Genomic DNA, 27,530 nt, shown 5'->3' with positions numbered 1-27,530 from the left:
ACATCTGTGAATGGGTAAGACCAACTTTTTCCTAGAATCAAACCCTGGGATGATTTTATTTCGTAGATCCTTACAAGAAAAATTGCACAACATAATGGACGTATATTCTGGTGTAATTTATAAAAGATGGGGAAGCATTATTCAGGTAACCATACCTTTTATTAAAATCACACATTAAGTGTTAACTAACTCTTCAAAGTTGACATAAGACAGCTAGAGTGAAATAACTCAGCAAGACCCAAAGAGCCTTTTAAAGTGGTATGCATGTTTATTCTGTGTATATTATGACTTTTTTCATGGCAAAGTTCTCAACTGTATTATGTTCATAACCGGACCACTGGTGTTCATTTCATGGCTTACTACTGATATGGCCTGAAGGTTCTCATCCAAGGAAAGGAAGGACAGACACCTTGAAACCTGAATGGTTAGAGACTATTACACTACATACTGTAAATACAATTAGTGCTGTGTAGAGCAGGGACAATATCAGCAACCCTTCATAACCCTTTCCTCTTCTCATTTCACTTATATCAACGTTTCCTCAGTCTTAGTCATTCCCCACAGCTCATTTGCTGGCTTGGCTACAAGAAGGAAAGCGAACCAGTGACAGAATGAAAATGTGCATCAAATCAGTTAAGTTAGAGGGGGGCTGAGCTCCTGATAGCCATAAATAGGCAAGCGGTTGAAGTTCTTGCGGCTGTCCCCTAGAACATAGCACAGCTCTCCCTCTTGAACCTCACACATCAGTTGGTCCCTGTATCACTGAGTAGTGAGCACATTTCCAGCAAATGACACAAGTGGCTGTGGAAGCCTTAGCCACCTCTTTTTGTCTAACACTTACAAAAACATAGAGAGTCATCTGGTGTATACTCAAGAAGTTGTCTTAAACTACATTACTGTGAATGGTCCTAATCATCTCTGGCAGTTTAACTTTTTCAGGGAAAGTGGATGGTTGTGCATTTGAACAGGTATGTGACCACATATGCACACCCAAGAATGCAAACTACAATAAAAGCAGAAACACACGTGGGAAATGGGACTGATTTCTTATGGGCCTAAGTTAAATGTTCTTCCAGCTTCTACACTAGCTTCTAGAGAGCTCGAAACAAGTTTTAGAATAGAGCTTCCTGCTGAGGGTTTCTGAGACCTGCTTCCCACATTTCCTCATAGCCTCTGTTTCACTTCATTCTCTCACTAATAGTGCCACTGAATAGAGAAGAGACAGAAGCACCATTGATCCCCTTGTGCCTGGAGAAGAATAGCACAGCTGGCCATGAGCGCAGCATTCTTCCCAAAGTGAACACCCAAGGGCCTCTCACAGGTGTGAGAGTGGAGAGGGCACCTCTTAGAGTGGGGGTATTTGCTAAGAGTGGGGGTATTTGCTAAGCCTCCAGTGCAGCCCCTGCCAATGTGACTACAGACTCCCTGAATTGGAATTTCAGATCCTAGAAAACGTCTGACATGTGGACGCAAAAACAGGAGTTCTGAACATGGGATTTCAAAATTAGGCCCTTGATTCTCTTTATTTTTGGATTGCCACCTAAGGTCACTTTGGATTACAGGCACATTATGAAGCATCAGAGGAAAATTGCGTCAGTAGGAGACAGAAGAAGAGCTACATGCAGTGTTGACTATTTCCCTATGGAGAAGAAAATCGGCCACAGAACAGAATACTGTTGGTTTTGCTGTGCTGGATAAAGAAAAGGAAGGGGTGGTCAGCACAGAACCTGGAGGCAAATGATGCACATCGGTACATCATGACGGCGGCAGTGGCAGCTGCAGCCTCTGTGCCTTCCTCGTTGACCTCCACAAAGGACTTGTGCACTACCTTGGACAGAAACAGGTCTTTCCCAGAGGACATTCCAGAAAAGTCTGCCCTGCCCTGATCAAAGGCGTCGGTCATGCCGAGAGAGCGAAGAACGTTCTCCATGTCATAGTTCTCCTCCAGTTTGAATCTAGGGAGGAACACTTCCACCTCTTCTTTATCCAACATGTCTGGCCTCGTCCATTCTATGAATTTCTCATAAGTAAGTTCTTTTTCCACCTAGAAGAGGAGAGTTGAAGATTAGAACAGTGCTGCCCAATAGAACCATCTGCTATGATGCGAATACTCTGTGCTGCACAGTAAAGATGGCAGTAATGGGAAGTTATGCTCATTTCAGAAATAGTCACTGGGAAACGTGGAGAACTGCTAAATAGAAATTCAATGTGATTCCCCTGCCATCACAGTGCGGTTATTGCTTAGCACTCATTACCGTTTCCAAATCAACGTTTTCATCTGGAAGCATGATGATCATATTCAGCTCTTTGCCAACATAAGGCAACACCAGAATTTTGGTGGATATTTCTCCTATGTAAGTCATATTAAAGGTAGATTTCTTAAACATCATTTGGACAAGTTTCTTCTCATTCTGTAAAGGAAAAGGATAAACGTTAAGTTGAAACAAGACGTGGTTGACACATAGGACAAATCAACAGACCTGGCCACTCTGGGCCCCTAGAAACACATTCTTAGCCTCAGAACACCACATCAGCCCTCCCTCCTGCCAGCTTGTCTTCATTGCCTCAACCTCTGAATAGTCAGGTACCCAGGGCTCAATCCTTACACTGCCTTTCCCTTGGTGATGTCATTCAATCTTGCCACTTTATGTAGAATTCCCAAATTTATATTTCTAGCCAGGACCTCTCCCCTGTACTCCAGACTCATATATTACACTGCCTACTTGACACCTACATTTGGACATAAAAGAAATCTCCAATGTCACATGTCACACTGGGCTCCTCATATTCCCTTCCAAGTTTGCTCCACCTACAATTTTCCCCACTTTGGTTGATGGCGATGCCATTCATCCCATTGTCAAAAACCCTGGCATATTCCTGACTCCTGTCTTTCACATCTGACTCATTAGCAAATCATCTTGAGTCTCCTTTTAAAATATAATAAATTCTGACTTGTTCTTCCCACTACCACTGCTATCAGCCTAGCTTTGGTAACTAGGATGCCCTCTTAAGTGACTCCCTACTCCTGTCCTACCTACATGTGACTTCTCTCAGCCTGTTGGCCAAATGGACCCAGTAAATCAAATCATAAATTAGATCACATCACTCTTTGGCTCCCCCTCCACTCCAAGGGAGTGAAAGCTAACAGTTCTTAAAGGAACTCATAATGCTGACAAGAGCTCATCCCCCATGCCCTCTGCTCCCATCTCCCTTTGCTCATCTGCTAGAGCCACAGGGACCCATTGATGGTTCCATGGACAAACTGGTTTGTCCCAGTGAGCTTGTCCCAAGAACCTGAGAGTATGCCCCCTTGCCTCCTCATTCCATTCTTTGCTCAGTGAAGGCCCTAACCTGAAACTACATCCCCAAACACAATGGCCTGTGCCTTTCCTCTATGTCTATCTCTCATGCACTACCACAATGATCTCATACATCCATTTTCTTATTTATGCTTACTTTCTCTCCCCTAGGAAAATGGAAGCTTCGTGAAAGAGGTGTTTCGCTAGTTTTGCACACACTGTACCAGTACCTAGCATGATGCCTGGCCCCCAACTAACATCTGATGAATAAATGGATGAACAACTTAAGGAAAACATAGTAAAAGGGCCAGGCAAAATGAACACATCTTACTAGGAGAAAAACGCATTTCTTACCACTGCATCCTTAGCCATATAGTAAAGAAGATCCAAGAACAGCACCTACATCCTACCCAACAGTCCTCCTCAGCTCCTGACTTCTGTACAAGACTAGCAGCTACAATGACTTTACTGTAGCCCATGAAGCAGGCACAGTGGAAGGCATGCTACAGTCTCCAGTTCTCTGGTACAGCACATTACTCTGTATTAAATGGAAGAAACCCAAGACATTCCTGTTTAAGCTTTTTGTCTGAGTGTTGTTGTAGCTCGCCTGAACCGGTCTCAGCCACGACCACCTCTCATCTTTGGGCACCTCCTTCACAATTAAAGACCAAGAAAAAAGAAAGAATATGCTAGATTCAGTGATAGGAAGACATAGGACCATGAGCAAATAACATCTCTAAAGCTAGAAGTAACTCAACTTAGTGTCTACCCTTCATGCATGTACTTTTATTTACTTGTTTTTAAACAAAACAAACAAAAAAAGTTTATATTATCTTTATTATCAAAATAATCCCACATATCATTCATTTGTTCAGGATTTGTTGAGCACCAACTATGTACCAGCCCTCGTAAGATAGACCCTCTGCCCTGAGATGGCATTCAGCAGAGTGAGAAAATGGTCATTTAACCCCTGTGATGCTACTATGAGGGGGTGCTGTGACAGCTTGCAGGAAGGGTACAGAAACCCAGCTGGGGTGGGCGACTGTTAGGACAGGTTTCCAGGGACTGCTGGAAAGAAAGAAGTATAGAGATACTGGTGGGAATGAAGGGAGAGAAGTGGGTAGGATCTAGATCTGCAAAGAGCCTTATATACCATAGTTTGAAGTTAGAACTTTAACTCAAATATTCTGGGAAGCCAAGAAGGACTTTAAGCCTGAGAGCAACACCACTGGATTTGCGATACAGACAGAATACCTGGCAATAGCACGGCAGGTGACATGGGAAGGCAGCCCAGAAACTTAAGAGCACGTAGCCAACCTCTGATGATATAACAAGAGAGAAGAAGAGTGAGAGAAAGGCCTCACTTGCTGGGGAGTCTAGCCGCTGGGCTGACTAAAGCCATATAAGTTTCTTAAAGTAGGCCTTCTCACATGTTTTGAAAACCAATGTGAACACAGGGGCTGTTTCCAAGAATTTCCTCTGTTATTGCAAATATTCACCTTGCTGACTTTAAATGGTCTTTCCTTGGTCTGCTCTTTATTAAACTGTTGATGCCAATTTCCTTTGAAGTAGATGGCATTCACGAGAATCAGAGGAGTACGTTCATTAACTGAATCTGGAGACAGTAGCTCTGTAATTTTACCTAAAAAAAAGAATTAAAGAACCAGTTAGCTAAGAGTTTCCTGATAGATGCTTTGGGGATAATATTCAGAGTAGGCCATCTTCTCGAGCAGTCACAGTACACAGATAAAGGAGTTCACTGTCTCCCAAATATAACCATGTAAAGGGATACTGGCCCTTAAAACAACAGGAGCAACAAAAACTTAAAAAGCTCTGGTAAGAAAAATAGCATTACTTGAATAAAAAACATAAAATGAACCAATATGTGCAAAATGAATTCATAACAAGTGAGATGGAAAGGAATACTTGGTGCCTAAAAAAGGATAAGAGTTTGCAGCAAGCGTAAACAGTTTAAATTAAGAATCACAGGTGGATGATGGCATGGCTCAGTGTCCTGCAATAATGCATTGGAATCTGTAGGGTATGAGCTACTCTGGACAAGGAGACAGCTTGAGACCTGTTTCTGAAAATTCCTTTACATTTTTTGTGAAAAAGAAAGACTTTATTAACATTAATGATAACAAAAATTAACATGTGGACTGTTCTGGAAGAAGTGTGCTGAATATTTGGAGACACCACAGATACACTAATAAGAATAGGAAAACGTTAGAGAAAATAATTATAACATTGACAATACTTTAGAAGTGGTTTTTAAAAGTTTACAGTTATTTAAAGAAAAAATCATTCTTGTTTTCATCTGAAGTTTTTTGTGAAGGAACTGACAATAAGAGTGATTAAAATACACTTAAAGCAGAATAACAATATATTTTTACCTTCTGTCTTATTGGCTACCCAGGTGTTTATGTGTTTTCTAGCCTCATCTGAACCTTTGAAAAAATCAAGCTCTTCCATCTCTGCTTGGTAGAATTTGCGGCAGGAATCTTTGAAAAACTAGTAGAGACAGAGAGACATAACTGCATGGATACAAAAACGATCAACACCAACAGCTTACTTCTTAGTTGCTTTTTATTTGTATACATATACAAAATATAAGTAAATATGAAGAATTAACCTGAAATCCAATTTTTCGATTTTCAGCTAACATTTGCTTATAAAACTAAGTAAAATTGCGGTCTGAATAGTGAATAAACATCATAAACTGCTAGATCCTTTAAGGGAGTAGCTGTGCATCAAGGAGATAAACACAAAGACACTTAGACGCAGCAACTACAAGTGTGTCACTTCCAACAAGCAGTATTTGCTAAGTGACATCCTACCCACAGCAAGAGCCACAGCACCCTCTACATTTCAGAACGAGGCCATACGCTAGAGGGAAAGTGTGTAATTATACACCACCACAACTGTCTGTGATGATGGAAACGTTCCAAATTTAAGCCAATAGCAACTACTGAGCACTAGAAATATGGCTGATGCTGGCAAGAAACTGAATATTTAACATTATTCACTTGAATTAACTACACTGAAATTTAAATAGCTACAAGTGTCTAGTAGCTACCATTTTATTCTAGAGTGTGAGCAATTCTCAAAAAAAATAAACTATATATTTTTACTATAGTTTATGAAATGGTAATATTAATAAACATCTACATTATGCCATGTAAAAGCAAAAATTCTGATGGAAAACAAATGGAGTAAAATAAGTAATTTGATGACAGTGTATTATAGAATGGTTTCCCAATCTTTCTTTTGAATAACCTACAGCTAAATACTTTATTATCTTTTTCAGGGTTGTTTTTATATTACAGGATTCTACACTGCTCCTTCAGTACAGCATAACAGAAGCAATGTGGCGCAGTAGCTATGAACACCAGTCCTGTAACTTACTAGCTGTGCGACCTTAAAAAACTTGCTTAGTCTCTCTAAGTCTCCTTACCCCTGTATAAGAGGATACAGCAGGAGCTATATCTCAGAGGGTTCCTTTGAGGACCAGATGAATTATCATTAATACTGATGTATGCAACATTTAAATTCACAGCATGTTGCACACACTGCACTAGGTTATCTAGTTATATCATTTCACTTAATATTTGCATAGTTTATGCTTTGCCATTTTTGCTGCTCTGCTTCTTTTTGTTTTGTTTAATTTTTTTCAATTATGATTGACATTCAATATTATTAGTTTCAGGTGTATAACAGTGATTAAACAAAGTGATCCCCCAGTAAGTCTAGTATCCATCTGATACCATACATAGTTATTATAATATTGACTGTATTCCCTATAATGTACTTTATATCCTCTATTTTTGTGACTTTTTTTAACTACCAATTTGTAGTCTTCATCCCTTCACCTTTTTCATTCAGCCCCACAACCTCTCTCATCTGGTGACCATCAGCTAATTCGCTACATCTATGAGTTTATTTGTTTTGTTCATTCATTTATTTTGTTTTTTAGATTCCGCATATAAGTAAAATCATGATAGTCGACTTTCTCTGTCAGACTTACTTCACTAAGCATAATACCCTCTAGGTTTACCATGTTGTTGCAGGTGACAAGATTTCATTCATTTTTATGGCTGAGCAATATTCCATTGCATATATGTACCACCTCTTCTTTACCCATTCAGCTATCGATGGACACTTAGATTACTTCCATATCTTGGTTATTGTAAACAACACTGCAATGAACATAAGGGTGCACATATCTTTCCGAATTAGTGTTCTGAATTTCTTCATACACAGAAGTAGAATTGCTAGATCATGTAGGTAGTTCTTTTTAATTTTGAGGGGAAACTCCATACTGTTTTCCATAGTGGCTGCACCAATTTGCAATCCCACCAACACCAACAGGGCATGAAGGTTCCCTTTTCTCCACATCCTCGCCAACATTTGTTTATTTACTGATGATAGCCATTCTGATAGATGTGAGGTGACATCTCATTGTGGTTTTTAATTTGCATTTCCTTGATTATTAATGATGTTGAGCTTCTTTTCACATGTCTATTGGCCATCTGTATGTCTTCTTTGGAGAAATGTCTATCAAGTGTTCTCCCATTTTTTAAGTGGATTGTTTGTTTAATTGTTTTTTGGTGTTAGGTTGTATGAGAGTTCCTTATATATTTTTTGGATATTAACCCCTTATCAGAGATATCATTGGCAAATATCTTCTTCCATTCAGTAGGTTGTCTTTTCATTTTGTTGATCATTTCTTTTGCTGTGGAGCTTTTTAGTTTGACGTAGCCCCATTTGTTTATTTTTAATTTTGTTTCCCTTAACCCAGGAGACATAGCCAAAAAAAATATTAAGAGTAATGTCAGAGTCTAATGCCTAATATTTTTTCCTAGGAGTGTTAGGGCTTCAGGTCTTACATTTACATCTTTCATCCATTTTGAGTTTATTCTTGTATATGGTATAAGAAAGTGATCCAGTTTCATTCTTTTGCATGTATCTGTCCAGTTTTCCCAACATCATTTAATGAAAAGACTGTTTTTAGCCCATTGTATATTCTTGTCTCCTTTGTCATAGATTAAATGTCCATATATACATGGGCTTATTTCTGGACTCTCTATTCTATTCCGTGATCTATGCTAATTTTTATGCCAGTATCATGCTGTTTTGATTACTATAGTTTGATTAGTATAGTTTAATATCAGGCAGCAAGTGTGATACCTCCAACTTTGTTCTTTCTCAAGATTGCTTTGGCTACTCAGGATCTTTTGTGGTTCCACATAAATTTTAGGATTGTTTGTCCTAGTTCTGTGAAAAATGCTATTTGAATTTTGATGAGGATTATACTGAATCTACAGATTGTTTTGGGTAGTATAGACATTTTAACAATATTAATTCTTCCAATCCATGAGAAAGCAATATCTTTCCACTTATTTGTCTTCTTCAATTTATTTTATCAATGCCTTATAGTTATCAGGGCATAGGTCTTTCACCTCCTTGATTAAATTTATTGCTAGATATTTTATTCTTTTTGATACAATTTTAAGTAGAATTATTTCTTAATTTCTTATTAGTGTATAGAAATGCAACAGAATTTGTATATTGATTTTATATCCTGCAACTTTATTGAATTCATTAATAAGTTCTAACAGTTTTTTGGTGGAATTTTTAGGGTTTTCTACATATATCATCTGCAATACTGACAGTTTTATTTCTTCCTCTCTTATTTGGATGCCTTCTATTCTTTTTTCTTGCCTTATTGCTCTCACAAGGACTTCCAATACTATAGCGAATAAGTTGTGAGAGTAGGCATCCTTGTCTTATTCCTGAACTTAGAGGAAATGGGCTTTCAGCTTTTTACCACTGAATATGTTAGCTGTAGGTTTGTCATATATGGCCTTTATTATATTAGGTTTCTTCCTTCTACTCCTACTTTGCTAAGAATTTTTATCATAAATTTGTATTATAAATCAAAAGAATCTGTCAAATACTTTTTCTGCATCTACTGATATGATCATATGATCTTTATTCTTTATTTTGCTTATATGGTGTATCGTGTTAACCGATTTATGGATATTGAACCAACCCTGCATCCTAGGAATAAATCCCATGGTCTATGATCACTTTACTGTATGGCTGAATTTGTTTTTCTAATATTTTGATGAGAATTTTTGCATCTATGTTTATCACGGATATTGGCCTATCATTTTCTTTTTCTGTAGTGTCTTTCTCTGGTTTTGGTATCATAGTAAAGCTGGCCTCATGAAATGAGTTTAGGAGCTTTCTTCCTCTTCAATTTTTTTGGAATAGGTTTGAAGAGGATAGCTGATAATTCTTCTTTGACTGTTCGGCAAAATTCACCTGTGAAGCAACCTGGTCCAGGATTTTGTTTGTTGAGAGTTTTTTTAATTTCTGACTTGATTTCATTATTAGTTATCAGTCTGTTCAGATCTATGTTTCCCTGATTCGGTCTTGGAAGACTGCATTTCTATGCCTTTATTCATATCTTCCACATAGTCCAATTTGTTGGCATATAATTATTTGTAGCATTTTATTATAATCTTTTGTATTTCTGTGGTGTCAGTGTTCACTTCTGTCATTCATTTACCATTTTATTTATTTGGGCCCAATCTCTTTTTCGTGATGAGTCTGGCTAATGATTTGTCAAAATTTTTTTTTGTTTTCAAAGAACCTGCTCTTGGTCCTATTGACCTTCTTTATTTTCTTTCTCTATTTTCTTTTTAGACTCTTCACTTATTTCCACTATCATCTTTATTATTTCCTCCCTTTGATTCCCCCTTTGGGCTTTGTTCTTCTTTTTATAGTTCCTTTAGGTAAGGACAGATTGTTTGAGATTTTTCTTGTTTCTCAAGGTAGGCCTGCATTGCTATGAGTTTCCCCCTTAGTACTGCTTTTGTTGTATCCCATAGATTTGGGGTCATCGTGAGGTTTTTTTTACCGTCTCAAGTTATCTTGACTTTTTTTTCCTTGATCTTGTTAACACATTCATTGTTTAGTACCATGTTACGTAGCTTCTGTGTTGTGTGTTTTTCAGTTTTCATCTTGTAATTGATTTCTAGTTTCATATCATTATAAGCAGAAAAGATGCTTGATATAATTTAATCTTCTTCAATTTATTGAGACTTGTTTTGTGGCCTAACATGTGGTCCATCCTAGAAAATGTTCCACGTGTACTTGAAAAAAATGTATATTCCTCATTTTTTGGCTGAAATGTTCTGACGCTATCTACTAAGTTAATCTAGTCTAACATGTCATTTATGGTTACTGTTTCCTTATTGGTTTTGTGTCTGGATGAACTATGCTTCGATATTAATGGGGTGTTATAGTCACCTACTATAACTGTATTACTCTTAATTTCTCCCCTTATGTCTGTCAATATTTGTTTTATACATTTAGGTGCTACTACATTAGGCACAAGAGTTATAGCCTCTTGCTGAATTAACCCTTAATCATTAGGAAATGCCCTTCTTTGTCTCTTGGTATAGCCTTTGTTTCCAAGTCTATTTTGTCTAATATAAGTACTGCTTTTTTTCCATTTCTATTTACATGAATATTTTTTTCTATACATTTACTTTCACTCCATCTGAAGCAGGTCTCTAATAGGCTGCATATGTATGGGTCTTGTTTTTTAATCTATTCTGCCATCCTATATATTTTGGTTGGGTGTTGTTTAGTCCATTTACATTTAAAATAATTATTCATAGGTATGTAGTTATTGCTATTTTATTATTTTCTGATTGTCTTTACAGTTCTTTTCTGTTCCTTTTTTATTCTCTTGCTCTTTACTCTTCTACGTTGATGAATTTCTATAGTGTGTTTGGATTCCTTTCTCTTTATTGCTTGTATATCTCTTATAGATTTTTGGTTTGAGATTATGACGTGCTTCGTATATACCAAGCTATATTTATAGCGGTCCATTTTAAGTTGATGGTCGCTTATGTTTGAATACATTCTAAAATCACAAGAATTTTACTCACTCCCCCCACCCTCAGTTATGTCTTTGTCATTATTTTTACTTCTTGCAGTTGTGTGCCTGTTTGTGTATATCCCTTAATTTATTGTTGTAATTACACATAATTAAGATCCTTTGTGTTTATTGAAAGTTTTGTTTTTCTTTATATCTAAGGCTTACAAAAAGATGACAATAACATAGAAAGTATCTAAGACTGATAAAAATAAGTAAAGCAAGTTGTAAAAAAAAATTACTGTGGTGTGGCTACAGCATTTTGGACAGCAATTTTGTACTATTCACTGATATTCACTTCAAAATTTCACTCTCTTCTTCTCTTCTAAAAGACTATCTTGGAGTACCAAACATGCAAGAGTATTCATCGTCTGTATGACTCAGATTGGATACAACCTAAATGCCTATCAATGGGAAAATGGTTACAGTAATCCATAATTAATTATAACAGATAACAAAAAGAAAAAACTTTTTGTTCTAAGAAAAAAAATTTTTAAGAAAAAAAAATACCAGATACCAGTTAAAGAGTGAGGTAGATCCACATATACTGACATGCAAAGAATTTAAGTCATAGTATTAGGTGAAAAAAAATTACAAAAAATATGTACGGTATAATGTTATGTAGGGAAAAACTCCACAAAACAAACTTTTATATGTATAGGGGAATGCACATCAAATCTATAGAAGCTCTTATACTGGGGAGGGGAGTGTTGGGTATAGAAAAGTGGTTGTAAGACCTCTTTCTGCTCTTTTGCATTTATATATAAAAATAATATACTTGCATATTACTTGAGTAGTTTTTGAAAATGAAAAAAATTAAAGTATTATAAATAAAGAGAAGCAATCAATGTACCTAGACAAATAAAAACTTTAAAAAAATTTGTGTTGGAAAAAATAATCAAAATATTTACATATGTAAAAAGTTGAAGATGTCTCACAATGCACAAAAAAATTACCAATATGTAAAAAGTAATGATCAGAAATATTCATTTTGATCATTCCTTTGTTTTGGCCGATCTATCTTACATTGTGCTATGTTCTACGTTAGGTTTTTTTATGTAATGATTCACTTAAGCTTCACAAAAATTTACAGTATTTGTTACAAGGCTCATTCTACAGAGGACAAAACTGAAAGTGAGTAAAAGGAAGTACATGAGGTTAGTAGACCTGAGTTCATGGCCATCTGTGCAAATTTGTAGCCCAAAGAGTTCTGCTTTACCATGTGACCCCTACTCCTCATTGCTTTTATTTTCTTAATAAAAAAAATGGCAATTATAACTTACCGAATTGAAATCATAAGACTTTTCTCCAAAAAGCCTGTTGGCAGTTCTAAGCAAGTACTGCGTGCCAGTCCTGTTGACTTTGCTGAGAAGTGACTGGAAACCCTGGTGGACATCTTCACCCCCGCCACCACTTTTACTTAAAGAAAGTGCCTGAAATCAAAAACAGAATAAAAATATACAATTTCAGTATGCTCTGACTTCAGGAAATGGATGCAACACTAACCTCACAGCCTAAGAGCTGTACAGATCCTCACTACAACTTAAAAGATTTATCCAATTAAAGACAAAATGTGCCCTGAAAGCCATCCTATAACACTTCCTGCAGGGAGTCAGAACCCTGGCAGCACTGAAAATGAAATGCCCCTTTGCAAATCCAGGTTCTAGTGGTTACTACTTCTAGTTTGTCTGAAAAGAAGGCTGCCAACCAGGCCTCCCATCTCTGTAAACACAGGCCATTCTTGATTCTGAAAGGTGCAGCCTCTCCCCTTGTCCTTGAGTCTAGGCTGTCCCTGTGACTTCCTCTGACCAACAGAACATAAGAGAAGTGACACCATTCCAGGCCTGGGCCTTAAAAGGCCAGGCAGCTCCACAGCCACCATGATGTAAGGAAGTGCAAGCTGTCCTGTGGAGGCCATGTGGAAAGGCCTGGAGGGCAGCACCACATGGGAAAAGCTACTTGTAGAATGGCAGCCCCAGCCAACAGCCAGTACCAAGGCTCCAGACATGTGATAGAGGCCTTTCTTGGCTCATGAGTGATCCCAGCTGACATGATGGAATCAAACCACAAAATATGAAAAATAATCACAGGACTCAACCTAGACCTTGTAACTTCATATCTACTCACAAACTCGCCACCACCAAGGGGTGGTAAAATCACTCATTCTCCTGACTAGAGGGCACCACTCTACCCCTAACAGATCATAGGCACTCACCCCAGGGTGCTTGCACAGGGTTTCCTGGCCACCCTCAGCCCACACCCCTGCAACACTAGCAGTGTTATCTGTCAAGAGCAAGTTCTTTGGGATATGAAATGTGAGGGACCAGCTCAACTGACAAATTATAGCATAACGTTGCCCAGAAGTGGCTTCAGGCACATACCTGGGCCATCTGGGCTGCGGTGTTTCCCTTTGCCCCCATGAAGACCATGGCCAGGGCAGAGGAGATGCTCACGGGTGAGAAAAACACATTTTTCGAATTGTCTTCACCCAGCTTTTTCAAAAGGTTTAAGGCAAAGGTGCCATTTGCTTCTGACAGAGTATCCATGATGGCAAGTCTGAAATAACAGATTTAAAATCAGTATCACATAAATCTACAACCATGCTACCCTGAACAAGCCCCATCTCGTCTGATCTCGGAAGCTAAGCAGGGTCGGGCCTGGTTAGTACTTGGATGGGAGACCACTCAGAAATACCATATGCTATCAGCATTAAAAAAAAAAAAATAAGTATCACATATGTATAGGATTACACACGTCAACTGCATTTCACTCTGTTATTAATAGCACTGAGAAAAAAATGTAGTTATGTTTATAATGTAATCCCTGTTTTACGAGGGAAAAAAGCAGGACGATTTGTATCTGTATACTTGTCTGCGAGCCCAGAGATGTAGTAGGGTACATATTCACCCAGTTTACTCTAGTTACTTCGTGGAAGGTAGGATTAAGAAAGGAGCTATTGACTTTTGGTTCCATTTCTGTAGTGTTTGGTGTGTTATATGAGCTTGTATGTATTATTTTAGAATTTAAAAATCATTCAAAATGATAAATCCAATTACAAAGTTACACAAGAAAAGATAGTTGAATGCTTTTATAATGTAGAAGAAAAAACTCCATTTTAGGAAAGCCTGAAGCCTTAAGATAAAAGATAAACCACATGTATGAAAATCTTAAAACTAAGCACTCTTGACCCTCAATTCTCCTTCTAGAAAACTTATATATGTGTTAAAGCCCAAATCTAAGGTCATGTGCCCCAGGACCTCCTGCTACCTGCAGGCCCAGGCTCTCCTTCAGCACTTGGCTGCTACAGGGCAGTAGATAAAGGTCCACGTCCACCTCCAGATCCAGGGATAAGGCTGCATATGTGATGAGCCCCTGACATGCAGGGCATCCGGCAGTGGCCCCAGAGGCCCAGGCAGGGTTCGGAACAGAAATACTTCCAGGCAGCTGGGGATGGTGTGGGGCAGCAGTCCTCAACCTTTTTGGCACCAGGGACCGGTGCTCCAATGAGAATCTAATGTCTGATGATCTGAAGGGGAGCTGAGGCGGTGATGCTCGCATTGGGAGCAGCGGCAAATATAAATGAAGCTTTGCTAGCTCGCAGGCGTGCTGCTCACCCTGTGCTGTGTGGCCCAGTTCCAAACAGGCCATGGACCAGTACAGACCACAGCCCAGGGGTTGGGGGACTCTGGTATGGGGTACACGAGTCTTCAAGCTAGTTAAAGCATGACAGGTCTTCAGTGAGACCTATTATCAACTTCCCATTTTACAAAGGGGAACCTGAAGTTCACCAAGGTGAAGTGATATATCCAAGAATTGAATGAAAAATTTTAACTTCCATGGCTGAAAGTCATTTTTGTTTCTTTGTTTGTTTGTTTCATAGTTCTTTGTTTGTTTTTTTTTTTTTTTTTTTTTTTTTTTTTTAAGGGCTTATCAGACCATTGCTAGCAAGAAAGACCAGGTCCTGAGGGCACGAAGTCTGAACCACTAGGTGAAAAGACAACATGTCTACCATCCTGGAGTTATTGAACATTTTTTTTGTTTTTGTTTTGTTGTTGTTGTTGTTGTTGTTGTTGTTGAGTTTTTCTACACATCAAGTATGGGTGTAGAGAGATGTAGACTATTGTGAAAGAATCTACATTAGCTACATAGAAGAGGGGTGAGAGAAGCTGAAGCTAGGCCAGCTCTGGGATAGGCGCAGAGTGACAGAGAAGCGTCTGCTCCTGTGGATTACCTGTGAAGTTCTCACATTAATAAGTGGCGGCTTCTGGGGTTGGATGGGGCCTGGCTATTCTCTCTTTTGGATAATCATAGAAATAGCCACCTGGAAATTAGTCCTAAATTCCAATAGATTCAAGGATGCGAGCATTTTTGTCAGATCTAGCCCACAGCTATTCACAGGCTATCTCTTTCTTTCACTCTATGGCTTCTGTAATTTTAATTTAGAACATCTCAGAATTTTTCTTATCACAAGCTAAGGAGAAGACAGGCTGAACTCGGGGCCAATGCCCTGTATTCAGACTGCTTGCTGCTCCTCAAGTCATCACCTGAGGTAGAGCCTGAAGGGTTCCTACAGAAGAATCAGGTGAGAGGACAAGAGGCAGTGAAGGGTCCAGTCAGTCAGGGAGTTGCAGGTACAGCAGAGCTGGCCCAGGAGGAGGTGAATCTGTGGGCAGCATCGCCATTTACAAACATTTACGAAACTAATATTTCCTCAGCCGAGGATTGGAGAAATGACTCATTTGAGCAGAGTGGGAACCTACAGAACAAGGAATAGGGGAAGCAAGTGCAGTTGTTTTCATGGAGTGAAGGGAGAGGGCAGAAGGCATCTAACTAAAAGACCTGTGAGAATTCATCCATTCTTCCCCAGCATGCCTTTACATTTATAACTGTGGTCAGATGAATAAGGGCCCCAAGCTATGAAATAAAACAAAGTTTTGCCACCCTAAAGCTGCCTCTTGGGATATTAATTTTAAGTTGGTTAAGAAACAAAGGTCTCAGAAAGAACCCATGACCCTTCCCTTTCCTGCTTAGAGTTTCAGATGGAAAGGCATGCTTCATAAAAGAAATTAGGATGTTTGTCTTAGCCTAATTTGAATTAAGTATGGTAGATATGGAAGCATCAAGCAGGGCCCTGGTAGCTAGATCACCTGTCTCACTAAAGCAAAAACTGGCCTGCCATGTATGTTACATTCTTCCTCAATTGCTTGTAAATCATTTCTGAAATCTAAGATCCCCTATTCCCCCACTGGCACACCTTTTCTCCTTTGTCCAAAATAACATATATATTCAATTTTGCCTCACTATCTTTGGAATTTTCATGCTTATGTAAATTCCCCATGCACACATATGAAAATTTGATTTTCTCCTGTTAATATGTCTCTGTTAATTTGATTATTAGATCAGCTAGAAAAACTTAGAAGTGGAAGGAAAATATTTTGGTTATGCCCCCACAGTAGAATAAAGTCCCCAAAGGATGCCCCACCCCAACACTACCAGGAATCTGTGATCATTCCTTTATACGGCAATAGAGATTCTGAAGATGTGATTAAATTAAGGATCTTGAGATGCAGAGATTATCATTGAGATCATTCAATGTGGTCCCTGAATGTAATCACATGGACCCTTATAAGAGGGAGGCATAGGAAGATCTGACCAAAGAAAGCAGAATGAGGCCTGAAGCAGGATGCTATCCAGTTGGCTTAGAAACTATAGGAAAGGGGGACAACCAAGGAATAAAAGAAATGAAAGGAATGCAGCCCTTCTAATACCTAGATTTCACTCAGTGAAACCTACAGGCTTCTCACCTCCATAACTATGAGACAATAAATGCACTGTTTGTGTTAGTTTGTTACAAGAGCCATAAGGAACTATACAATAACTAATATACCTGATATATTTTGTTTACTCTTCTTGTTTAAACATTTTCTTTTCAAACTCTTCTTTATTCATTGTAGAAGAGACTCCAGGTACTGAGCACACCTGGTTTGCTGAGACTTCTCATACATCTTAGATTACTAATTTTTAATGAAAGTACAATGGAATGTATACATTATTAAAATGCTTCTGAATAAAAGTGATTCTTTGATAATACAGAAATAATTTCAGGATCTTGCAGAGCCTTGGGAACATCAGTATAAATTAAAGTAGTCATATGAAACTGATGCAAAATTATACATATGTTTGGTTATTTGGAATTTATATAAGCAAAAACTGCCCACTTATCAATTTTAAGGGAAATGACTAGTAAAACAGGAAATTTCTGAATTAAGAATTGGAAAAAGAGGAGATAGCCCAATACAATAAAAAAAATCTTGCGCATTCCTGATACCACCAATGTCGAGACTCAGAGGAAGGTCTGCTAATCTCACCCATAGCTGCTACCACCATGCCCACACTAGTCTTTTCTTGCCTGGGGGCAGGTACACCTCTAGCTTGGGCTCCAAGATGGCTCAACACACAGAGAGGCTGCTGGGCTACACGACCTCTCGGCCCTTAGGTGAGTTGAGAAAGCACGGAAGTTTAGAGCCCTATGCATATTAGGCTTGTTGCAAATTCAACTGGCCAAGGAAAGATCTCACATGCCCCCTCCCTACTGTATCCAAGACTCTATTTTATCTTCGTGCACATTTTCCCCTCAAATGCTGAAGGAATATTAATTCAGATGGAAATGCCAACCTAAGAAAGGCCATTAATAAAGCACTGTGTCTCTGGTAATGTCCCTAACGAATTTCTTTTGGACTGTTTTGTACTCTGACCTTTCTGTCACTGATATGAAAAAGGCGCACTTGCCCTTCCTCTCCCACTAGGTAAACTCTAATCTGGACAGTTCTCAGCACTTTACTGGGGTTGAGGAGAAATCAGTGCACATCTGTTTCTTTGTATCAAGGGAATTTAAAGTTGAAAAATCAATAGCTCCTCAATATAAAGCAGCTTCAGTCTTTTTAAAAATACTGAATTGGGAAAAACAAACCAAGACATTCAGAAGAAAAGGCATGAGTCAAGAAGGAAGCGGGGTTTACAGTCCCAGCTCTAAAACCCTAAATAAATTACTTGATTTCTGTTCCCTGTATGAGGAAGCAGATACATCAGATAATCTGTGTTTCCTTCCATCTTTAATATCTAATAACTAACATTAATAAAGAAAGAAAAGCAAAAATTTAGCTTAATCTTCAAAGCTCAGAAGCAGTAATAGCATTACATTTCTCAGTTGAAAATGACTGCTGATAGCCATTAACGGTAAAATTATATTCATGTCCTATAAAAATTCCTAAATAAAAAGAAACGATAAATCAACAATGCCCTGGAGGTTTATCCCAGATATGCAAGATAATCATATAGCAGAAAATCATGTAGCAGTTAATCATGAAATAACTGAATAGACTTATTATCCTGTACTTATGTAGACAAAAAAAAGGGGTCACACACAAAACCTGACAAGCTCAGGGAAGGCCAGCCTGGTGGGTCCTAGAAACTCAAGAGGCCAAAATTAACAACATAGAATGGTCTGAACATAAAAATTCCTAACCGAAAGCAGGTTATGACAGGTAGTCATATTTGGGCCTGTAGTTGTCTTGACAAAAGTCAATCTTTATCTTAAGTGAGCCTGTCTATTGTCTTTTTGCATCTAAGATAACACAGCCTTGGAATGTCAGAGTAATCTCCTTTATTTTAGACCCCTTATGCACAGCCCAATGCAACAGCGTGAGACCACAGAATCTCTCATTGTTATTTTGTTCTCCACATATTATCTCTATGTGCTATTAAGATGGGACTTGTAAAATTCTTAATCTTTTAGCAGGAAATGAAATGAGACATCTCTTGCAGAGTTAATCTTTTTAGTAAACCTAGTTAAATTTTCTTCCCTCCTTTCTTTGGAAAAAGACCCCCTCCTTCAAATTCTGATAATTGCCCCGAAACTGGTGACTCAGATCCCCTGGCTATTAATAAGGGTCATCAGCCCACTGTTAAGCAGAAATGGTGTTAAGCCAGGCAGGGCCCTTAGAGTCTGGGGTGGGGAGACTTTAAGCCAAAGGTATTTCTTTTTACTCTTTAAGAAATATATCAACCAAGCCTATTTCCCTTTTCTCACTTAATAGGCAAATCAATAATAGAAATTAATAGATGTATGATTTAAATAACGAATTTGTATCTTCTTTTCCTTGTCTAGGGACTGAGGTGGCACTTCAGCAAGAAACCCAAGACCCCTGTAGGCAAGGACTACAGCCATTCTCAGCAGAAAACAGATACAGAAAAAGAGACCTCCCTCAATATCCATACTAATAATAAGGGGGTTCATGGCTCTTAGAAAAGAAGCAGGGAGGAAAGTTAGTTAGGGGGTTTCAGGTCTGCCTGCAAAGATGCTGAGGTCATCCTATCTTAGAAAAGGTCCTCCCTAACCTGCTCACAATTAAGCCACAAGGCTTTTTTTTTTTTTTTTTAACTCACACAAAGAAACCAGTACGCACAGAGATTTAGGTACCAGTTTAAGCCAGTCACTTGCATCTGCGCAATGAAAACGCCCAATGACCTTCAACTCACCTGAGTCTCATTATACCATCGTTATAATTTGATGCATATGCTCAGAAGTTCATTAACATCATAACAGACTGAATTCTGGGAACAAACATGCTCAGAAGGCAAAATAATGAATCACTGAGCCTAAAGATCTCAGTTGTCAATCAAGGAAGTCCACTCCTCTAAGAAAAGTAACCACCCACAGCAAAAAGGGATAAAAACCCTGACATCTTCATTACCAGGCCTTTTGAGCCAAGCCTCTCTTGCTCAAGGCCTGCTTCTATATCTGGAAGTGTACTATCCTTTCTAATAACTTTTCTTTCTTGCTGTATTTCGGTACCTTGCTCAATTCTTTGTTCGAGACATCAAGAATCTGGACAATGCGCGGGGAGAGGACCCCACTCTCCGGTAACACTATAAATGTTCATTATTAACTATCCTGTACCCACCAATGTAAAGTATCTGTCTCTTCGTTTTACTGTTATCCACTCCCAAAGACTTGCCTACTTTGCTTTCTCCCACTACCACCAATGGATTTTATGTAACCCTCCTTATGTCGCCTGCTTTGATTCTAATGTATAAAAAATTAAGCTGCAAAACTGCCGTTCTCCAGAGTATGTTCTTAATATGTTGAGATTTCGATTCCTGGCAACTGTCATCAGTTTGGCTCAGATAAACTCATTAAAATTATCTACAGATTTGGATGTTTCTTACATCAACACTTCCTTTATCTACTTTAGCAGCCATCGACATCATCGATAAAATATTAGAAGCAGTTCCGTTGTTCCTCAAACAGGAACATGATACAGACATTTGTTATCTGATCCATGTGGAACTTTGTTTTGATAATTCTGACCAAGGCAAATACAACTCATGAAACATAATGAGAAGGAATTGATCAGAAATAAAACAAAGTAAGAATTAGCAAAGTATATGATGGCCAGAATCAATAAAACACTCTTAAAACTGATAAGAAAATGAAGTAAAATGAGCTCCAAATGAGGCAGAATGGTTAACCTAAAGGAGTTTCTCCTCAGGATGCAGCTCTGGAATGTCTCCCTGTTTCGATTTCAAGCATGAGACCCCAGCATGAGAAAGGAGCCAAGGCCAGGAGACAAGACAGATGGTCAGAGGCCACCTCCCGCCCCTCCCCCGCCCCCCACCTCCCGCCCCACCCGCCCCCCTTCCAGGTGGCATGGGAAACAAGCCAAGACCCAGAGGCAGGCTGCATAGCCTTGGGACACCTCCTTCCCACAAGAAAACAAAAGCCCATAATTCAGACACCTTGGAGCAGAGACTGTCTCTCCGAGCTGCCCACACTTTTCTCTTAAGTGTATACTTTCACTTTAATAAAATTTGTGCTTTCTTGCTTGCTATCTGTCATGCTCTTGAATTCTTTCTCGTGACATAAGACAAGAACCTGGTGACCAGCGCTCCGGGGTCACAGTCCCTCTTTGGATTCCCATCCTGTCAAGCTCTCTGGCAACACAAAGAGTTGATAAGAAAAATAGCCCAGTAGAAATATGTACAGAGGATTATTAGCAGATTTACATTTAAAAAAAGATAAAGAAAAATGATAGTTAATAATTATATTTAAAAGTTTTAACTTCAGAAAAAAAGTAAAAATATCCTTTTTTGTGTATGTGCTACATGCTAGGTCCTATGTTAGTTAGCACTTTTCCTAGAAGATTCTCGCAACCCTATAAGTCAGGCTGAGAATATCAGCATCTGACAAGCAAAGAAATCCAGCCTTAGTTATTTTAAAGTATCCTGCCCCTGCACATCACAGGGCTACAGGGTGCAAAGCGACGGTTAAAAACCAGATCTGTGTGGCTCTCGAGTTCACACAGCCTTCAAAAAAAAAAAAAATTTGGAGAGGTGAAGCAAATTAAACATACTTTTTTAAAATATGAACTTTGAAAGCTCAAAACTATTAAATTCCAATAGTGGAAAAGGTTTTTTTTTTTTTTTTAAAAAAGCATTCTTTCTTATACCATGCCAATGATGCTGTAAATTGGTATACCAATAATTCCCAAGTGTAATTTAGAATTATGTAAAAAAATAAAAGCAAAAGGAAGAAAAGAAATTGCCAAGAAAACATTCATACCACCTAAACCAAAATTCCACACTAGGAATTTCACTAAAGGTAAAACTCAGGGTCTAATAAAAATATTAAGCACAAAAACAAATATTAAATACATCATCTGCTACAGAAAAAAAAAAACTCTTTAAATGCTCAACAACAGAGAACACTTAGACTCTGTCACATACATGATGGTGAAATAAGGAGAAGGCATGAGAACTAAATGTTAAATCAAGCTACATTCAGAGACTGCCATGTGCTGATCAAAACTATGGCCAGACCACAAAAAAAAAAAAAAACCTATACCCATACCATGAAGGGATAACAGTCTTCAAGTCATAGTCATAACTTACACAAAATAAACTCAACCATTCATTCCCCATGGTTTTGGCCATAGGCAGAGATTGCTAGCATGCCTTTCATGCTGCATATCCATGGATACATACCCATACCATTAAAGGAAAAAGGTAATCAAAGTCTTTAAACTATAGTTTAAAAACTATAAAAAGGACATGTTAACTGAATTCCATGAACACTTGGGGTCTTTTTCTCTGTGCCTCTCAGTCCTTCTCAGCTCTCTCATTTCTCTGTTTTTGAGAGGAGACCATGCTATGTCTGGGGAGCGTTATCCTTTTCTAATAAACTTTCCTTGCTTTCTAACACTGACATGAGCTTGAATTCTTTCTTGTGTGCGTTCAAGAGCCCTCAGCAACTCTTTTGGTGCAGGAGTTGAATCCCCACTCCAGGGGATTCCCCTTTCCTGCATCGATGGGATATTAGTGTAGAGATATTAATTTTTAACATCATATTACTATCATGGGAATATATATAATTAAGTAAAAAATAAAATATAAAACTATAAATACCATTTTTAAAATATTACCGATATAAATTAGGAAGAAAAGTACATGTGAGTATAATTTATAGACAGGAAAAAATACTATACACCAAATGTTTCTGGGTTATGGGTAATTTTCATGTTTTTTATATTTTTCTGCATTTTCGCATTTTCTATAACATGCCTAATTATATTCAGGGGGAATGGTTAATTTTTTCTTTTTGTGAAATTAATATACATGCACTTACTTTAAAAATCAATGTTAAAAAAGATACTACAAATGATGACAGATTTTAACCCACTGGCCCTGTCCTTTCTCCATACATGGTTTTCTTTATAACTTGAAACATTTCCTTTCACTTAACACCGATTTTATGTTAATATTGCCTCTCCACTACTCCCCCACCCCCCACCGATTTTTCATCTTCTATGTCCCTATGGCAACTTTTCCACAAATGTCCTACCTGTTAGTCAAACACTTTAAGTAATTTTTTCACATGCTCAGATATAAGGAACTATCTACCAGCTCCTCAGTCTCTCACTCTGCTGGTGAACACAGGGTTTTCATTCCCAAAGAGAAATTTTCACAAATAGGAAACATTCCCAACTAAAACACTTTAATTAATGGTCAATTAATTGTTAGTCTGGTAAAAAAAAAAAAAAAAAAAAAAAAAAAAACAAAGCATACTGCTTACACAACAAAGAAATTATTTTTTTTTTAATTTAAGCATTGGCTACATATTTTAATAGGTTAGATTTTTTAATACTTTAGTACCTTTCAAAGCAAACATACAAATTTCAAAATCAAACCTTAGTAAACATTTAAACTGCTGTAAACCTAGTAAATCAAAACTTACAAATTTAGTAAGCTAGAATCAAATGAGACATTCAAACATGTTTAAAAATACACAACAGTGCAATGGTTACACTTATTTCTACACCTATACTTAAGTTCAGCACAAAAGTATTAATACCATGGGTTTAATTTATTTTCTTTTTGTTAAATCTTTTTATACCTTTCATAAAGTGATATTAATGCTTATTTTAGTGGTTCACTGAGCTGAATTCATCTTAAGGGACCTTCACCTTTCTCCGCCCAGGCTGCCTAGTTCCTTCCTGGTCATCCCAAATGCTTCTCCATCCCAGTTCTCATTCTTTGATAGCCAAGCACATTCAAAGTAGGTTAAGCGGGTTTTGAGCTTCAATTCCCTCTTCATAGGGATTTCACAAGGCCTCTGCCAAATATCAAATTTCAGTTTCTTAGAACGTGGCATCTTTCCTTAAAATGAAGCATTATTTGCTTTTTTTTTTTCTGTCTGCGTTGTACAACCCATAGTTCTCTCCTATTATTTGGCTGTAAGTCCTTTTGTTTGTATAACTACTGTGCTTGTTAATTTAGGAAAGTGGTACAACCAAACTTTTTATATAGCAATCATAGAAGGATCACCACACAGCATTTCCCGAAATATCAGTGAAATTATTTTGTGCCTTTTTAAATCTTTTATCTTGTTTGCCTTATCTGAACTTATTAGGTTTTTTACAAACAGTACATTTAAATTAGCTAACATTTGTTTTCCCTTTGGTTCTCAGATTGCCATAACTGGGCTGGTGTGGTTCTCTTTAAATTTGTTCCTTTATCTTGAGATGTTGATCTTAAACATCTTTGCTTTACAGAAACAGCAAGTTCTTACAAACTCATTTGGAAATTGTTTCCAGTCCAAAGACATGTGGTATCAGATCAGCCCCTCTCCATTTCCTTTAATGGAAGTACAAGATCTGAATCCTCAAGGAATGTGAGTTTTGGTGTTCTGGGGCCACACTAGTGACAAAGTGGAATAGACGTTTCAAGTCCTTAATATACCATGCCGTTGAGGCAGACCAAAATTTTGCCATCTCACAATATGCCTTTGAGGATACTGATTTTAAATTAAGCTAGTTATAAAGAAAAAGACTCAGGAAGACCATTGACCCATCCTTCTTTACCTACCTGAAGAAATTCAGATATAAAAACCTGCTTAAAGGAAAGGAGCATCACCTTAAGTATCATATTATAAACTAAGAGTGGCAGAAGAAATCTAGCAAAGCGAGATTTGGGGGGTTTTTTGGACTGACTCCCCTTCCTGCTCCATCGTTTCTGGGTGACCCAGCAAGAATTTGCTTTCCACAAATTTGCTCTTTCTCACCTACCTTTAAATTGCCAACTTTCCCTTGGAAATCCCTGCCTCCTTCTATTTTGTCCAGAGTGGAATATAAACTTCACCGGCCCAATGCATCCTCAGATTTCATAAAGAGCCATTAAAAAAGCTATTCACAAGCATAAAACCTGAGTATTAAGTTTTATTAATGAACAATTTTATATATGTATATGTACATGGGTATATATAAAACAAGTCCAACAAATCTATCCTACCACTTTTTTCTCTATATTGGTTAAGATTCTTAATTGATTTTATTCAACTAATGAAATCTAAATTTTTTTTAAAGATGTCACTTTTTAATTGTGCCTCTGGCCTTCTTGGATTAAAGATGCCTAAATTTCCCACAAAATTTAACCACTTAAAGATTGGTTTAATGGAGACCTGGGTTCCTGCTTTGTCCCTACCTTGGTTTTCTGTGGCACTGTGTGTGTGTGTGTGTGTGTGTGTGTGTGTGTGTGTGTGTATTTAACTTCTCTGAGCCGCAGTTATCTAATATGTAAAAAAGAGATGATTCCTTCTCCTTTATAGGCCTACTATGAGCATTAAACTAATGCCTAGCATACAGTGGGTATTCAATAAATGGTGGTTAGAATTACACATTATTTTCTTTCTTCTGATGTCTAGGACTAATATCAGGTCCTTCAAACTTGAAAATGTAAGGTGTATGGTCTTCCCTGGGTGTTACAACATATGTATGGTATGATATAAGATGTTCTTAGTATAAACAGAAAAGAAAGGTGATTGCATTTATTCTAATTTCACTGTACTGTTACTGGATGGAGTTAACTCTAATAAACCGAATTGTAATAAAATGCTTTGGATTGGAACTGGCCTCATATAATTTTAAATACTTAGTTTACAGGGCCCCAAGTAGTACTAAAATTGGCATTAGTGAAGGATACAATTACTCAAGAAGTAGTAAGGAACCACTAGGTCACACCCCATAATAAAGATAATGGCAGTCATTCATGTCACAGTGTACATTACTTAGCCCCAGGAATATAACACTGCAGGACCTTAATCCAAAGGTTTCTTTTCACATCATCTCACCACAGCAGTCCTAAACCACACCAGGAGAAAGCTGGGAGCCTTGGGTCATATTCCTGTCATTGAGTACAACTGGGCCCAAGCAGCAAAAGTCCCTGACCCACCTTCCGCCTAGCATCTGAATATTCCTAGTGGCATCTGCATATTAATTTTCTACACTTCTCATTTCCAAAACTGAGCTTTGGGAGATGAGAGGTAGAAAGAAACTTAAGTGCCAGTTTCTTCTAGCATCACAAACCCAAGTATGATTCAAATTTTCCACACGTCTTCTTAGTCCAAAAGACCCTAAATCTTGTCATATTTTGCCTGCAGTGACTTTAATGATTAATGATAATAATAATAATAATAATAAAAGAGAGAAGTAACACTACCTGGAAAGGTCCTCACTTTTTCTTTCGCAGGCCTGAATGGCCTCGAAAGTGTGGAATTTGCCAAGCTCCTGAGCACAAGCGACACAGCACGGTGGGCAGGAAAACCAGGCGCAGTGAAGCCGGGGGTAGGCTGCCTTTGGCACCGACCCCTCGGCTTCTCTCAGGCTTCCAGTCTCCCCTCCTCCCCCCGGGTTCCCAACGACCAGTGCCCGGCTGCGCGCGCCCCTGGCTTCTGCGCGGGCTGGATCACCCATGGTCGAGGGGCGAACGGGGTCACCAGTGGCCCAGGGGTGGGCAGAGATCACCTGTGGCCCAGAGGCCCCGCGCAGCAGTCAGGGAGGCTTGGCGCCGGCCCCATGCCCGCTGGCCGCTGGCCGCCTCCTGTGCAGTCGCGGGGCTATGCGCGTCTCGGGTCCGAACGATCGATCCTTGGTGTCACTGGCCGGGCCCAAGGCCCTGCACAACGCCCCGGGTGGCGTCACCATCTACTGGAGCCGCTGGGCTAAGAGAACCCGAGTCTAAAGGCACCCTCAACCCCACCCCATCCCATCCCAGGACGGCCCCGCGCAGCCCAGGTGTCCCTCCCTGCCTGCCCCTCCGGCGTTTGCCTGGCCTCGGAGCCTGTCCCACAGCCGACACCTACCCCAGAGAGTAGGCGATGCAGCCGAAGTGAGCAAAGCAGCTGCAGAAGATGTCGGAGGCGTCTCTCGGCCTGAAATATCAGCGAGGCGGGCGGCGGGAGGCGGGCGGAGTCCCGGGAAGCGAGTCGGCGCACAGGACACAGCGCACGGCCCACAGCCAGAGACTGGCGCCTCCCTCTGTCATCTGGGTCTGGGAGGAGGGCGGTGCAGGGAGGTGACCAGGTGTGCGACAGGTGCACTTCGACTGCACCGCAGGAGCCTGGAGGAGCCGCGCGTCCTGTCTGCTTTCAGTAGCTCCAGTCACTTGGTCCATTGAGCCACCATGGAGGCGAACCAAACCAAGCCTGACCCTCTCAAGATTTTCAATTAGATGGCGACAGTGCGAGGGCTCACCACATGTTACTGTGTATGGCTTTGTAAAAACTGTGACTTAGGTCCTCAATGACCAGCAAAGTGCGGCTCCAGGCACATGGACTTAACTCATGGACAGTGCAGAACAAATGAAAAATGAACAAAGCCTAGGCGCTCCAGTCCTCTTCTGGCCCATTAAATTAGTCTCCAGGGTACTGACAAATTATGTAAACGTGT

At 39.0% G+C, this 27,530-nt stretch overlaps 1 protein-coding gene across 1 annotated transcript; it reads right to left on the bottom strand.

The window, feature by feature from the left end:
• Window positions 1–1,491: 1,491 nt before the first annotated feature.
• SERPINB6 (serpin family B member 6) lies at window positions 1,492–27,055 on the bottom strand. Its single transcript, XM_016166693.2, has 7 exons — window positions 26,945–27,055; window positions 13,632–13,806; window positions 12,534–12,683; window positions 5,693–5,810; window positions 4,799–4,941; window positions 2,256–2,411; window positions 1,492–2,044 (listed from the first exon to the last, which is right to left on the bottom strand). The coding sequence occupies exons 2-7, from the start codon at window positions 13,794–13,796 to the stop codon at window positions 1,640–1,642; spliced, it is 1,137 nt and encodes a 378-aa protein (XP_016022179.2). The 5' UTR covers window positions 13,797–13,806; window positions 26,945–27,055; the 3' UTR covers window positions 1,492–1,639.
• Window positions 27,056–27,530: the final 475 nt, after the last annotated feature.

Source organism: Rousettus aegyptiacus, unplaced genomic scaffold (assembly GCF_014176215.1).
Source record: "Rousettus aegyptiacus isolate mRouAeg1 unplaced genomic scaffold, mRouAeg1.p scaffold_m13_p_1, whole genome shotgun sequence".
NCBI classification, from domain to species: domain Eukaryota; kingdom Metazoa; phylum Chordata; class Mammalia; order Chiroptera; family Pteropodidae; genus Rousettus; species Rousettus aegyptiacus.
This window is presented reverse-complemented; position numbering and strand designations above follow the sequence as displayed.

Bases quoted from the DNA above. Each gene is read 5' to 3' on its own strand.
- SERPINB6 (XM_016166693.2), bottom strand. From the start codon at position 13,796: ATGGATACTCTGTCAGAAGCAAATGGCACCTTTGCCTTAAACCTTTTG. The intron at 12,684-13,631 runs GTATGTGCCTGA...TTTTGATTTCAG, and splicing joins CCGCAGCCCAGATGGCCCAG to GCACTTTCTTTAAGTAAAAG. The intron at 5,811-12,533 runs GTAAGTTATAAT...TGTCTCTACTAG, and splicing joins AGTCTTATGATTTCAATTCG to TTTTTCAAAGATTCCTGCCG.